The sequence below is a fragment of the Linepithema humile genome, chromosome 5 (assembly GCF_040581485.1).
Source record: "Linepithema humile isolate Giens D197 chromosome 5, Lhum_UNIL_v1.0, whole genome shotgun sequence".
In the NCBI taxonomy this organism is placed as follows: Eukaryota; Metazoa; Arthropoda; class Insecta; order Hymenoptera; family Formicidae; genus Linepithema; species Linepithema humile.
This window is the reverse complement of record NC_090132.1, coordinates 2,227,800-2,243,785: the sequence shown is the minus strand read 5'-3', so window position 1 is coordinate 2,243,785 and position 15,986 is coordinate 2,227,800. Positions and strand designations below refer to the sequence as shown.

Sequence of the window (15,986 nt, the reverse complement as noted above, 5' to 3'; positions counted from 1 at the left end):
CTCTCGCATTTGACTTTAGAGTCTAAGAACCTACATTATTTCCGCTTAATAATTTATTTTATGGGTTTACAAGTATAAAATTTATTCAATGAATCAATTTCTTTTGCTTTTGTGAATCTAATTGTAAGTTATTCTGAAGTATGCCGCGCTTTATTCAGTACATCAGTCGTGTGACAACGACATAAAGTAGCTAATTATGTTTGTCATCTCGTCTTTTTTATTTGCTTATACAGTGAATCTTTTATAATATAAATTTATTTCTTTTTTATTGTTTTAGAATAAACACAACGATTACTAGAAAGCTACGCATTCAAATTAGGAATTATTAATATTTACATTTTTAATACATCGCTAACATTCAACTCGCTCCTTGAAGGATTCGCTATTGTTCTTTGAACAAAAAATACAACATCGAGTTTATCATAAATAAACACTCGTACTCAAATGGCTTCTCGAATGTAATAATACTTTTGTAAGACTATTTACATAGCTGAATCGTAAAGTTGACACAACGATTATGTATCACGTCGAACGTAATAAGTAATTCGATATAAACGAGTTACGGTTAAAAAGCGTGCGATGATGGTCAATGACAGTGACGTTGACAGCTGGAAGACAGAATCTGAATGTAACGGATTCGGTCAAGGAGACGGTCCGAACTGGCAAAGAAAGATTGCTCTCATCGATCATCATGTGCATTCCAATGGTACTTACGGGGATGCAACTTTGACACGAACGAAAATTTCGAAATGTGGTTCAGAAATCCGGTACATCAATCCCGCCATTTACACGGAATCTGTCGACGAAGAGAAGCGCAATGCAGCGACTCGCAGACCTGAAAACGATCGTAAGCAGGAAGATCGTTGTAAAAAATCCTCAAACTAATCGTCTTAATTTTTATTCTTAATGCGTTAATTCTCTGTTAATTTAAATAATTAGAAAGGAATAAGAAACTCAATGACTGCAAAGATGTGCGAAACTTTAAAAAGATGAGCAATTTATTTAAAATTAACAGAAGTTTTAATAATATTTTATCCAACTATAAGAATTTACAGTTTTATCGAAAGAATTTTTATCGATCTTCGCAACTCATCTCTTCTTGCAGAACATTGTGATGAGCAAACGATCGACGCAAATCGCGACGATTTCAATTCTTCGACGATCGATCTACCGTCCATCGCGAAGAATGCAACGAGCGATGATCATGCCGAGCATCCGGTCGGTACTGGGCAAAATACGTACAGGTGTTACTCAACGTCCTTTCCGGACACCACGTTGTCCCTTGAACCATTAACAGCTCGATCCGCAGCCTCGTCGGGGACGATCACGCGAATAGAACGACGATGCAAGATCAGTAGCATCCTGGCGAACGTCGGCGAGGACGAAGCGACAAAACAGGACAAGTATGACGTATTTTATGTTAAATCGCGCGATTTGTATATCAAAAGTTGAACATTAAAAACTCTCATGTAAAATTATGACGATAGCAGATGCACTTCGGACAATCGGCAAATTGTGCGAATTTCCGCGACATCTCTCGCAATCGACTCGTCGAGCGCCAGCGACTGTCAAATGACGGACATGCCGAACCTCGGCAGAAGGATTGCCCATTCGGAATGGATCCGCAGGAAACACGAGGCCGCGCGGCGCAAAAAGGAAGAGGAGGAACGCGCGGCGAAGAAGCGGCAGGAGGAAGAAAAACGGGTGGCGCGCGAAAAAGAGGAGAGGGCTCGGCTGGAAAAGGAGAACTTTCTCAAGTGGGTGGAGACGAAGAAGCGGCAGGAGTTGGACAGAAAAGCGATGCTCGAGAACGAATTGGAATTGCAAAAGCGCCTGAAGGAGATCGAGGATAAAGCCGCCGTCGCGAAGGCCCTGTACCTCCGTCAGTGGGCTCATAAAAAGAAGGAGGAGCAGAAGGGTGCGATGTGACTTCCGCTTCACCCTGTGACTTATCGACTCTTTCGCGTTTCGTGCTAAGACGCGCGATAAGAATTGATTTGTCCTGTTTGCAGCGCGACATAAGGAGCAGGAGACGCGGCAGAGGAAGATAAACGAGGAGCGCGAGAGGAGGCTGGAACAGAGCTCGAAGGCTTACGAGAAATGGAGGGAGAATTCGAAGAATAAACCTAAGCCCGCCACGCAAGGGCTGCTGCGTAAGTTTGTAAAATAATAATAACTGACACACGGATGTTCCGCGTTTCCAGCATTCGAAAGGACGACAGCTTCCTCGTCGTTGTAGCTTTATAAAGTCTGACGGATAAAATCAATCCCGATTTTATTGCATAAAAAAGAGATAAGCATGTGTGCGTTATTTTCTCTAACAAATATTTTAAAGATCGATATACAATTACTTTAGCTCATCAGAAAGCGAAACCGGCATACGTAAACCCGATTCCTTGGCAATCAATCGTGGATCCCGATTCCGACGAAGCGCGAGACAATGCGTTCAGCGAAAAGAAGGAGAATATAAATCAGCTGAAGACGAATCGGCAGAAAAACGATGGCGCATCAGTGATTAAGAGCTGAAATAATGATTTGTGAAACAATTTCTCTCCGCCGTTTCATCTAAAACACGATCTAGTTACGAGAATCTTTAGCGTAGCAAATTTATTAAAGAGTCTTTGCGAGAATCTTGTTCTTCAATTTAATTACAAGCTTCATTTGAGGCTTAATTGCCAAGATATTTAATTACAAAGTTGCGAGAGATAGCGTCTTCCGGGAAATTGTCGCGAAAGAGAATTTTACAAAATTTTACATTCTCATACATCATTCTATCATGATACCACCTCCTCCCCCTACTTACAGGCGAGCATAAGGGTGTGTAAGGGCGATATGATATCACAATTTGATCCACATACGTCAATTTGATTGAAGTGACTTTAATGATATAGGTTTGCTCACACGTTTAATGACAACCTGTGCTACAATAATACAAAGTATTTGATTATAACAAGACAAAGCAGACCTCGTGACTTTGTAATCTGTATCTCTCTTCCTCCTTCTCCACAAGTTAGTTATCAAACTATTACACCACCGGTACGCCCCTCTAACGAGAGAAGAACACACCTACTATTTCGCAAACCGTTAATTGTATAGTACGAGAAATATCGTGAGAGCCTCTCATCGCCTATTTGCCATACGTAAGACACATTATTTCTTCCTCTTTTCTTTCTTTTTTTTTTTCTTTTGTTTCTCTTGGACAACAACTCTTCCTCTAAACAATGTCTTAGCTTTGCTTTTGTTCACACACTCGTCACCATGTTATATACAATATGCACAACACTTGCATCCTTACAAAGCGCATCCTACTGTGTAATTTACAATCGAAATGGCAAATGACAATCGAGTAATCGAGAGCAGGGTGTGTAATCGTTTACGTATATGTACGAATGTGTACGTAACAATCATATATATGTAGGTATATATATATATATATATATATATTTTTATATATATATAGCGGTAGATATTGCTTTTTATACATTGTATCTTGGTATACACATGTACATGTAACTTACAACCTACGCTTTTTATTCTTCACATAATTTTCGCTGACCGTTTTTTTCAAAGAGGGAAAGGCAATAAAGCAGCGATTTTTGTGAAGATAAATGCGAATGTATACATTAACGGCGGCGATAGTACCTTTCTTTGTTCATTGCTAACGCAATTATTCCAAGTCGATCGATCGAGTATGCAATCTCGTTACGGCTCTGTTCAATTGACTTTTACGTCACGTACGATAGAAAATAAATGTTACATCTACAATTTCGTCCGCGAGATCTCTATAAAAAAAAGCCATAATTACGTAAAATGCGCAAAAAATGAGTAATGAAAAATTCTTTCACTTATTTTGCTCTTATGAAAGAAGTTCATTATTTTATTAAAAAGAATTGAATTGCGCAGTGAGAAATGTGAAATTTCAATTTCAAATTTCTGATTTCGAAGTTTGTAGCTTCGTAACATTACAAGTAAATGCTTATCGGTTTCCTTTAATGCATTTGATGTATTTTACAGGAAACTCTTTTACATTTTCTTGTTATTCTCTGATCGATGGATTTTTTAATATCCGCGTTACACCTGCATTACGGCGGAATATTGCGACGAAAATTCCGTAAAGATGATTATCGTGCGAAACGAGTGTTCCGTGAAAACGAAAGAAATTCAATTCGACGCAACATCGACGACATACTAGAAAAATATCGCATAATATATATATATATATATATGTATGTATATATATATTCGTGTTTTCGATATATTATTTATTATATGTGTCCATCTAAATCTTTAAATCTCCGGCTTTATATAAGGTGCGTTCGCGTATCAAGTATAAAAGTCTTATCGGGCTCTAATACGTATATATATATTTATATGTATTTATATGTATTCATACGCATTGTATGCATCAAAATAAGTGAATCTTTCGCGTTTGATTCCCGACTCTTTACGGAATTTTTTCACGACTGGGTGCGGGGGAGAAAGGGTCGGAGATTTATAACAAGTGACCTATATATTTTTATCTATGTTATTTACACACGACGATCAGAATATCAAAAGGGTGAGTAAAATCTACGTGCATCCTAATCTGATGTTTATCTCAATGACACTAATTTTCGATAAACCGCGTGATTCTCGGCACACTATCACGCATAGAGATATATATATATATATATATTGTCTCTAATACTATTTAATAAAAGAAAGTGATTAATAATTGTAAGACGAAATAAATGACAATAACGTGCTATTTCTCAAAGGAGTAAATTACTCTCGTTTGACAGTGCATTAATTTTCCCAGATAATTTAGAATCGATTTTTTCTCCGTGAAGATAGAGCGCGGTCATTATGACTTTCCAATTTTTAACACTACACATTTTTATAATAAAGTCTTAAATTTAAATTCTATAAGTCTACCTTACTAAATTAATTGAAGAACGTGGTTTTACTTATTTACTTGCATTTTTCTACAGCTTAGTTTATGAAGAGGCCGTTATTTTTTACCGCGTTACTCAAAATCCATTGATACCTGGTCATTTTCATAGAAGATCGACCCCAAATTATCACGAAAGTCTGTCTTTAAAAGATTTTTAGCGACGAGACACTCCGTATAATAAGAGTAAATTAATTAACATTGCCCGTGATTATAAATTAGACTTTAGAATTGATAAGAATATTCTTTATAACAAGAATAACGTACAAAAAAAAAAGAGGAAAATATTCAAAAATCTTGAAACTGAGCCCTAAACTGAGCGAGATTAAATTTTCAAGAATTTCAAGAGTGAATTTCCAAGAATCATCTTCCTTTAGAGTTCACTGGTTTCACATAAGGGTGTCTCATGATTGCATCGTTGTTCACGATACAATCCTGAGGCACTTTAATCCCGCAGGACGAATTGATTTTGAGCGGACCATCCCCGCGTAGCCGTCCTCCTTCTCTCTTCCCCTCCTCTCTTTTTGTTGCGGAGAGAATCAAGTTGCCAAGCGCGGTATTGAGACAGGGTGCAGAGACAAACATATAAAGCAAGAAAAATCGAAGGTGCAAAAACCGAGTGAGCGATCGGGTGCGTTGGGTGGGAAAAGATAGGGATTAAAGTTGTCGGGGAAGAATGAAAATGTATATCTTTTTGTACGCAATCGAGGAAGATATTGATAGGCGGCGATATATTTCAAAAACGATAAATGCGAGGGAAAAAGTGGATGTCTAAAAAAAACGGGACTTATCTCGAATACGATGTGTGCAGAGGAAATCTATCAGAAATATCGATATAATCTGAAATAAATTCGGCAGACTACGGACACTCTTCCCGCAAAATGAACAAAACAGATAAACAAAGTGCAAAATTATTTCAAACACGTTTGATTTCAATGAATTAGAGGCAGGTTCGCGGAAGAGCAATGAAGACAAAGAAATGGGAATAGAGAGAAAAAAAGAACTAACATTTTTTGTGTAGGCGAAGGGAAGAGAGAAAGGGAGGAGAGAACGAGAACAGAGAAGAAAAAGAAGAGAGAGAGAGAGAGAGAAGAGAGGGAGGATAAGGGGAGAGAAGCCGACGAAGGGTGGAAGCCCGAAGGGGAGAAAGTCCCGATACTCCAAAGCTCGCGTGGGGTCTCACCCTCTGTAAATTCTGCGAGCTACACGGGAGGGGCTCTTTCATTAAAGCCGAGCTATCGGCGCGTCTCTTTAAAGAGGATGAAGATGTACCGTTTATAATGCCGGGAGATATGAGTATATCCATCTTAAATTCTCGAGCACGTAGACTGGATTTCTCTTGCCCTCTCCGTCTCCCACTCATCCTTCTTTCTCTCTTTCTCTCATCAAGCACATTCGCGCACGAATCAACCTCCCCCTTTCGCGCTTTCTCTATTCCCCTTCTTTCGCTTTCATTCCTCTTGCTTTCGCATGCCAATTTTTTCTTTTTTTTTTTTTTTTTTTTCATCAAAAACGAAAGCTTATTAATGGTTCGTATTTTTTTGTATATCGGGAAAGAGAGGTAATACCGAGAGAATTAAAGGCAGTTTAAAGTTCGAGAAATATTGACTGATCAAGCGATAAGAGCCTTGGCCAAAATTTGCCTAATCTAGAAGCATGTGCTCTGAAAATAAGAATCACGCGGTGATTTAAAGTCTAATTTTAAGAAATCCTACAGAAAGATGCGACACACCGATAGCATGCAAATTAAAAAATGGAAATGATAAGAAAATCAACTCAATGTTTGGTTTAATATGAAAAAATGTGTAATCTGTTTAATAAGAATAATAATGATACATAACCATAGAAATAGTGATGATAATAATAATAATAAAGTAATGCTAGTAATATGTAATGTTTGGCATCGTTATGTGTTTGCGTTTGTACAATAGTTTACTTCCTGCGGCGCTGTCAAAGTTTTTCGTGAAAATTGTCACATGCATATTTCGAACACTGAAATTATTAGACTAAAGATCAGTAAAGCCTTTTCCTCTGACTGACGGATACAATAATAATTAACGCATTAAATCAATAACTGTACGATTAATTAATCATAATGCAAAAAATAATCTTAATTATAATAATTAATATTGTGATAATAATAATAGCAAAAGTACAATCATAATAACAACAATAATTAATGGACAAAATTAAATATCATACAATTAATACCAGGTGTATATATATATATATATACACACTATATATATGTAGCATGTAACAAATCTTTTACATCAACAAAAGATGTAACAGTAGCGATTACGGTGCAACTGTGGCCGATTATAAAATCGTCGACACATTAACTCCTGCCAGTCTTAATAGTAAAAATCGTAATAACATAAAAAATTCGTATATATAACGATTCAGAAGCAACGACACGTTTTTCCTGTGCCACTTTACACAATCACTGTCCCTGTTACGAATTAACAACATTTACGAGCCTATTATTGAATTCGACGAGAAATTCTCCCAAAAATTATATTATCGCGTTAAAAACAATATTTAATAAACGCGCAGGCAACAACGGGAAAAATCGCTCACGCATTTATGGAATATTAAAGAATTTTTTGCTAAAATGTTGAACGCTTTGGAAAGTACTGGAAAAATTAATATCGATTGATTTCTGTGGATATGTAACAAACTGTATTTCGGAGCTTCGAAATGCATTTTTTTTTTTCAATTATGATTGAACTTTTTCGCAGATAAAATTTGTTGAAAGTCATTAAGGGAAACATTTTAATTCACGATATTGCTATTATTATGATTATTAAATCAAATTTTCATTAAAATAAATTAGTTTCGTAGCTGTATAGATTTTAATATAAAAATGACATGTTATACATTCGTATATCTTTGAAATTTTGGATACTATAATCGTTCACCTTTAATCTTAAATAATCCAATTGCACGTTTTCGCTGAATAGAAGCTGCGATTTACAATAATGCGGGAACAATTTATATTCTAATTAAGAGACAAGGATTTTGAATTATTTAACGATTAAAATGTGGAGTGGCTATTATCTGTGGTAACCCAGTCGTGTTCTCTACTCCTACAAAACGAGCAGCGTTTGATTGAATAGTGTTTTCGCATTGTCAAAAACTCGGTGCAACATTCTTGTTTCGGGAATATGAAAAATAAGCCTCTATCGTCAGGTCACTTGATATGATTATCGTTGAAAGAGTGGCGAGTCGCGAGCTTCCGCTCTCGAGGGTGCGTTGATTTCGTAAGGTTGACGTTAGCCGTGCAGCGGAATTACAGTACGCGTTGTGTTTTGACAATTACATATATGAAAAAAAAAAAAAAAGTATATTTTACTCCCAGAAAAAGAAACGTATTACCTACTCACAAAACATTATCACGAGCGTAGCGCAGTTAAGTGTTTCGCCGTTATTTTTCCCCCTCGACAAATATTTTACGATTTGCGCGTAAAATTGGAATTGCGAGAAAAGAAAATATATCGTATCGCCGAAGATTCCTGCCACATTCGCAAATTGCACAGAGCGTATCTTTCTTCAGAGAGCAAGCACCGATTAAGAATGATATTTATTTGCGAGAAGAAAAAAAATTGCTAAAAAAGCGTTAATTTCTCGAAAGGAAAGAGAAGACTTGCACAGACCTTGCTAATCGCAACGTATTTCTCGCTGTGAATCTTCCTTGGAATAAATATCAAACGAACTTGTACAATCAATTCGTTCTAAACGATTTGTAACATGCTAAGAGATGAGAAGTTTCTGTGTCAATTGACTATCTGCGTACTGTATAAACATAATGCGTGTTCTCCCTATTTATACATATGTATACACAGGTTTATCATTACTATATCTAAAAAAAACAATAGCGGATCTGCTAGTACGGAACAATCACTTTTGGTACTGTTCAACAATCGATTTCTAGAACGTTAAGAAAAGCAAACGCAGCTGCTTCTTTTTTTTTTTATCGCGAAATTAAAACAATAACGCAACAACTCTATAACGCATGTTGCAAATAAAAGTGTCATACAAACTGTTAGACAAGATTCAAGTGCGATGTGTAACAATTTCGTCGAGTGACATAAGACATTTTAGAAATCGACCGCGCTTCTCGCTGCGACTGATACAATGGTCATTAAGTCATGCTTATTATTGATAAATTATACTATCTTAATCTAAAGCTATCAAGGAACGCCGCGTTAGGTGGACTGGGATAGCTGCGATTGAAGAATTTCTGTTACTGCTCGTCAGTTAATCGTTGCGATCCAGTCTCGATTCACAGAGTTTATGTAAGTACCATTCGGTTTTGCTGTTCTCACGCCATACATATTAATTTTATAATCGGCATAATTGCAGAATTTTAATAAATTCAATATATTTTATATATTCAATGAAATATGCCAGTATGTATGTGTGTCGTGCAATGTTTATTTTAAACTAAAAATTTTATTTTAAAATAAATTTTGCACGATAATTAAAAAATGCACTAGAAAATCGAACAACAGCGAAAGCGAAAAATGCGTCAGTAATCTTCTTCAATTCATTTGAGCGAACAAACGGACAGTTCTACTTTTCGATAAGCATTAACTAATTGCTACACTTGAAAGACCACGAGAGTTATAGCTCCTTCTGACGTTTGGAGCTCGGAGTGAGCGAGCTCGAGTTTTATCCGACGCCTTAAAAGAGCTGGCTCTTTTAAGACGGTTTTTGCGATAATATTTTATTTCGCTCTCGTCGCCGTCTTTCTCCGCTCGATGAGCTGCCGGTAAGATTTATTATCCGGACAGTTCGCGAAAGGCCGGAAGGAGTTCTGCGCCCTATTTGTAAGATATCGGCCAGCTCTGTGAACGGCTATATTACACGCGGAAAACCACTGTATCGCGCAGTCAACAAATTGTCGTTCGTCCACCGAACGCACGTTCCTTTTCACAGTTTGTAGGTATAAGCTTAAGCTATTATAGTTGAAAATGAGCCGTCTTGACTTCCTTTTTAATTCTCTCCTGTCGCTGTGGCAGGAGGGAGAGAGAAAGAGAGAGAGCACGGTAAGGCGAGACAGCGCGTTTCAGTGCAATGAAAAAATGATATGTCTTCTTACGCATCTAGGAAGGATCAACAGTGCTTTTTTTTTCTATATTTCTCGCCTGCTCGCTCGTCGCCTCTGCAAGACTTTTGATATTTCCGTAAGGTAGAATCTAGTTTTCTCGCGCGGCATGTGATAACAAGTTAGGACCCGTATGACACTACTAGAAAGTATAATCTGTTACGTATATGCGATTGCATGGACGATTTAAGAGAGGCCAGCTCGGACGATCAATATTCCAAAATAGTATGTAATAAAAAAGGAAATAATGTTGAATCTCTGAAGGTTACTTATGCGAGACAAATATGTTACTGAGATTGGTTTGTAAAAATTTTGAACACAACGGATTGACAAGCAGACGGGTGTTCTAATGCAAACACATCAATCACAGATATTAAAAATGATCAATCCTTCAACATTAAAACCCGTTCATTCTCCATTATCGTTGATGATCTGCCAATGTTTGGACTAAAAAAAAAAAAAATATTGATCCTCCGAGAGTTCCTGTACAAACAAAATTGATTTATTATTGTGTCGACCTGCGAAGAGACGCCAAACCCAGAGAGTCTTTACGAGCGCCTAAAGGAAATCGAATTAGAATTAAGATAACGTCAATGGCTCACATCAAGAGTATCTTATTACGCCGTTTTACGATACAGCCGTGAATCGCAGGTGGACACGTAATGCGCGTTGTGCATTTTGTTTCCTTGTGTTTTACTCTTTCCGCCAACGCGGAGATACGCGCGTTCCGCTTTCGCGAGAGGCTCGTATTCGCACCGCACATTTTGCGCGCTCAACGTAAACTGTTCTATTCTCATTTTTATATTCGCGCCGAGTACGTATTCTCGCATTAGACAAACGAGTCTGCGCGACAGTTACGGTGATTTAGCGTTAAACGCGACACCGAACAGAGCGAATGCGAGTACGAAGCCCCGGGACGTTATCAGGGAAAACGCGTTCGTAAAACGTCGGGCGGGTATCTCTAATACCTTTTAAAATGTTTGCTGGATATATAAAAATGTAAATTTCGACCGTAATGCTCTGCGCGCTCCGTGAACGTGTGTGACACAGCGGACCGCGTTTTTTTTTCTTTTTTTTTTTTTCTTTTCTTAAATATGCTTCTGTCTCTCGATATTTTCGGTCGGTGTACAGAAAGGCACGCAACGAGAAATGGAAGGATACAGATCCAGAAAGAGAGAGAGCATGACGCCTATGGCGATCACGCTCCCCGTGCTTTTCCCGAGTGTCCAAGTTTCCATGCTTAGAGTAAGAGAGTTTCGATTACACGACACGCACTATACATGTTCCATTGGGAGACGTCCAGAAGGCAACATTCCGACTAATCAGCTATCAAGCGAATTTTTTTTCTCCTCGAATTGACAATAATTCACAATAACGTTGAATATTTTTGAACGAACGTAAATCAGACAACTAACGCAAACGTTTAAAAAAAAAAAAAACGAAAAAGCAACGAAGACTCGTGAAAGTCAATACACAATAACGTACAATTTACAATAGAGATGGCATGCTTTTCGTAAAACAATTAATATTACGATCGTACCGCAAGAATGACCGAGTCGCACAGTCATTTGGGCTTCGGCAAAGCCCACGGACCTCAGCTCACACACTGCGGTCATACATACACTTAAGCATACATTTACACGTACACACAGTGATTAAGAAAATTGTGAAGATTAGATTCGGATAAGAGTCGGCCAAGGCGTAGCTCCTAACGTAGCCCTTTATATTTAGAAGAAGAAAAAATATTGTAATCAATGCTATTGAAGCTTGAATTATAAAATGCGACATGAATATTTTTATCGTGTAGATACCATGAAAAATTTTTCACTTGTGTGTCACGTCTGAGAAAAGAATCTTAGCACATTTTTCTTTACACGCATATACGCACAGACACACAAAACACACACGCGCGCGCGCGCGCGCAGGCACACCCGTCGAATCAATTTCATTAAAACAGATTACCAATTGCATTTTCGTCTTTTGTGTGCTCGCTAATTAGTGTCCGTAATAATTTTCAAATAATATTTAAAAATAAGCTTACACACAACAATCACATATTCGAACTTCTCCGTTTAATTATCGAAAATTGGAACGGAAAATTGTTAGAAAGGAGCATACATTAAATTCGTGTGAATATAATTAAATCACCCAAAAGTAATCGATTACGTATCCCTCAATTTTATTAATTTTGAAACACAAGTCTGCTTTTAACAATTTATATTTTGCCAATAATATCACGCTATCCAACAATGTACAATGAAACAGCTTAAAAATAACAAGAATATAAACAAATCTTAATCGTCTCACATTGGTATAGAAATATGTAAATAAGAAAACGCTAGATAATTAACTAAAAAAAAAACGCACAACTTGTTCGTGGCAAAATCCGATCCACATTGTAATCGCTTTTACGAAAAACAAACTTTCGATTCCAACTGAAAAATTTAACATTACCGAAATTCCATCATATCCATTCGACCGAAATCATATTCGCATAACGTATTGAAATTGGAGCGTTGGCTGTCCTCGCAAGTCTTAATTGTTAGTTTAAATTTATCGAATGTTTTTCGTCTAAATCTCGTTTTCTAGCCGGCTGCTCTTGCTTTTACTTATCATAGGTATGTTTATTGTTTATGAGATGTATATATAAAAAAATATGAATTGTCTTGTTTCTTCTATCAGAGGTAGATACGCAGGAAACAGAAGCGATATTCTTACACGTTTTTTTCTTTTTCCATCCTTTTGTGTGTGCACTTGGCTCTATTATTACGTGCCAGGTCGTCTCTCTCGCGGTTGAAAGTAATTTTTGCCGAAATTCACAGATTTGCAGATTCGAATTGTGCTTGAATTATTATCGTGCATTACGCTTTGGAAAGTGTAAAACATGATAATTATTTTGCAAGCTAGAGCACACGAAAAAGATAACTGCAATTAACTGCCGCAAGAGAGAAAAAAATTTCGGATTGAACATGGATCTATAGATATTTTATAAAATAGTTACGTGGCATCTGGTGCAATAATCCAACAATTTCTACCTATGGCACTTAAGGTGCCGAGTAATTTTTAATTACTTACATACATTTCTATAATATAATAAAATAATTAGCCGGTATCCTACAAAGACACAAAAGCTTATAACAGCAGGAAGTTACAATCTTTTCCCTTACCTGACGATAAACACCTTTTTTTTTTTTTTATTGCAAAAGAATTCGTATCCTACATTTGGTTAAGTCCAAACAAAAAAACTAACATCGGTTTTGTACATGCACACATATATGTATAAGGGTGTTTTATGCGAATATATACAATTACTGAATTGAAAGACAAACTATAAAAAAATGGAACGTTAATGGAAAGTTACGATATCTGCGTATACAGTTATTTTATGTACATAAATTCGATAATGCACAGTAACGATACAAATAATTAATGAGCGTTAAAATATTAATTGAAGCGTTGTGAATAAAAACAAAGTGATATCCGAGTCCGCTTTTCTTTCTTTTTTTTTTTTCTTTTTTGATAGGAAATGCGCCGTAACTTAACGGAACGTTGAATCTATAACGTCTCTTGGCTATTTCGTCGTTTTTTTTTTTTTTTTTGCTAAATTGCTTTTTATTGCATCTCGCTGTACCATTAAAGCGATCGAAACGATACTTGCACCATTCTTCAATCTTGATAATCCCCCCCCTCGCTCATGAATAACATTCCGATACACAACAAAATCGTACATGGAACCTATTCTCACCACTTGTATTCAGCCGGTTTCAGCCAGTCATAATTTTCATCATTGACGAATCCGGTAACATTTCGGTATGTTCGGCGGTGTTTCTTGGCCAAGGAGGCGCCACAGGAAGGCTTAACGGCACAGATTTACGTGAAGTGGCAGCAACGCGACGACTGGGACCTCCATCACGCGCAGTAGCAATATTCTCGGTGGCTGCGACGCTTCGCGCTAGTGTACATCGCCGGCTTGGCGTCAGTCACTACTGCCGCTGCTATTCCCGAAGTACTCTCCGGCGTCACCGCGACATATTGGACACGTTCGGTTGGACTGCGGCACAGAAATTCGTCGAGTTGTAAAAAAAAAAAGGTCACAAGACTGAAATACATCAAAGGGTGGAAGAACGCATTTGTACTGCTCACTTTAAGCCATTTGTCGATGCATTTCGAGTGAAACTCGTGGGAGCACGGCAGAACACGTAGCGATTGGAGAGCCTCGAAATCGCACATGCACACCACGCAATTGGTTTGATCGCCCTGGTGCGTTTCCGCGTTGAATTTATAGGAGGGCAGCTGCTCCACCTCCGCGCGGGTCAAACCTCGGGGTTTAGCCTCGCCCAGTCTCTCGGCCAAGGATAGCAGCGCTTCGTAATTCTCCGTCACTGAATCGGGTGAGGATAGCTCGGCCTGGTTGTAGGGAGACAGCGGTGGATTGCTGAACATCGCTCTGCGGAGGAAGAAAACGTCACCGTGTCGATTAAACTGGCCGCTTCGCGTTCAGCGGGAGCATTAAAACGACGCGCGGCGGTGGCTACTACATACAGGAAGTGTAGCAGATATCCCGGATACGTTATAGGCGGTAGCGGAGTGGTGCTTCTCCATCGATTGAATCTCGGCCGTCGCAGAACATTCGACGCCACCCGCCGGGTTCTGTTCTGCATCATCTCGAGCTGGCTGTTCCGCGTCTCCGACAGAAATATCGGCGGCGGTGTCGTGACCTGCGTGAGAGCTGGCGGAGAATACGAGTGCGGTAACGGCAGCGGTGCGCCGGCCGCGGCGCCCACTCTGTGATGATGATGGGACTCTATGAGCTGCTCGAGCTCGACCTCCCTCTGAAATCGAGGAGGAGATGTTAGCGATGTTACGCGGAGCAGCCGTGGCCCGGAGAGAACCCGCGTTTTCTCTGGCTATTTCGCTCACCTGCTGAGACAATTGATGATGCGCGGTGTAATCGGTGGTGTGGACGGGCGGTGGTGGCGCGTGTGTATGATGCAGAGCCGCTACAGGACCACCGGCTGGCGTTGGGTATCCTCTAGAAGCAGCACCGACCAGAGAACCAACCAGACCGTGACCGGGATGCGTCGGATGCGCAGCGGAGTAAGGACTGTGATGATGCGTCACCTGGATCGAACGGTGCACATCGTAAAAGCGGAATGGAAATAAACGTAGAGATAAAAGAGGGACAATTGATATTCACACTACGATCGGACTTTCCGAAATCACGATCGTTATTAGAAGGGCTGCGTTCAGAAAATATTAACGAACAATGCAACATCCTAACGGTTAATTCACCTGGCACGAATGCCCGTACGGGTGCGTGGGGGGTGTGTAGAGGCTGTGAAGTTGACACGGGATCCTGTAGCTCGTCGGTTGCGGATGCCACAAGGGCTCACCGCCGACGGCGACCCCTAGGCCGGACACGCCGACCTGGCCGACATCGACGACCACGGGGGCGTTCGCACCTTGCGCGGGATGGTGCCCGGTGCCGCCGGCCGCCGGATGCGGATGAGGGGGATGCGCCTGGTGGGCATTGTGAATGTTGTGATGCGAGTTGTGTAAACCGTGGGGGTGGGAGCTGTGGATGTTGTGATGCGAGTTGTGGAGGCTGTGATGGGAATTGTGGATGCTTTGATGAGGATTGTGATTGGTCAGGAACGGATAGGAGAGCCCGAACGAATCCGTGTACCGCTGATAGCGGTTCCGAACCGTCGGGCTGCCGCGGGTAGACATATGATTACGAGGCGAGCGCCGCTGCGGCAATTCCCAAGGCGGCGGCGTCGTGTGCAGGGGTGGCGTCGGAGCCGGCGGCGTCGTCTCCCGGACTTCTATCCCGGATGCGCCATTGCGAGATATTCGACGACGCTTTCTTGACGGGGACTCGCTCTGAAAATATTCTTCAATTGTTTATCCGCTTAATTTTGCCCCTGTAAATAACTGCACTACTTG

The 15,986-nt window shown here is 39.5% G+C and overlaps 2 protein-coding genes across 5 annotated transcripts in view; one reads left to right on the top strand and one right to left on the bottom strand.

Annotated features, from left to right (window-relative positions):
- The first annotated feature begins 146 nt into the window (after nucleotides 1–146).
- On the top strand, nucleotides 147–3,382 carry LOC105675278 (coiled-coil domain-containing protein 34). Of its 2 annotated transcripts, none has more exons than XM_067354754.1 (5): nucleotides 147–847; nucleotides 1,106–1,403; nucleotides 1,491–1,918; nucleotides 2,013–2,153; nucleotides 2,357–3,382. In XM_067354754.1, exons 1-5 carry the CDS (start codon nucleotides 580–582, stop codon nucleotides 2,524–2,526), a joined length of 1,305 nt encoding a protein of 434 aa, XP_067210855.1. In that variant the 5' UTR covers nucleotides 147–579; the 3' UTR covers nucleotides 2,527–3,382. The 2 variants fall into 2 exon arrangements, with proteins under 2 accessions (XP_067210855.1, XP_067210854.1); XM_067354753.1 differs by having other exon boundaries at nucleotides 1,488–1,918.
- A 10,240-nt stretch (nucleotides 3,383–13,622) lies between these two features.
- Nucleotides 13,623–15,986, bottom strand: part of mura (murashka) — a 38,537-nt gene continuing 36,173 nt past the window's right edge. For all 3 annotated transcript variants that reach the window (XM_012372343.2, XM_067354750.1, XM_067354751.1), the window contains 5 exons: nucleotides 15,333–15,923; nucleotides 14,961–15,161; nucleotides 14,583–14,872; nucleotides 14,184–14,487; nucleotides 13,623–14,091 (listed from right to left, as the gene is read on the bottom strand). In XM_012372343.2, coding sequence (XP_012227766.2) covers nucleotides 14,017–14,091; nucleotides 14,184–14,487; nucleotides 14,583–14,872; nucleotides 14,961–15,161; nucleotides 15,333–15,923 — 1,461 coding nt within the window. In that variant the 3' untranslated portion in view covers nucleotides 13,623–14,016. The remainder of the gene's footprint in view (nucleotides 14,092–14,183; nucleotides 14,488–14,582; nucleotides 14,873–14,960; nucleotides 15,162–15,332; nucleotides 15,924–15,986) is intronic.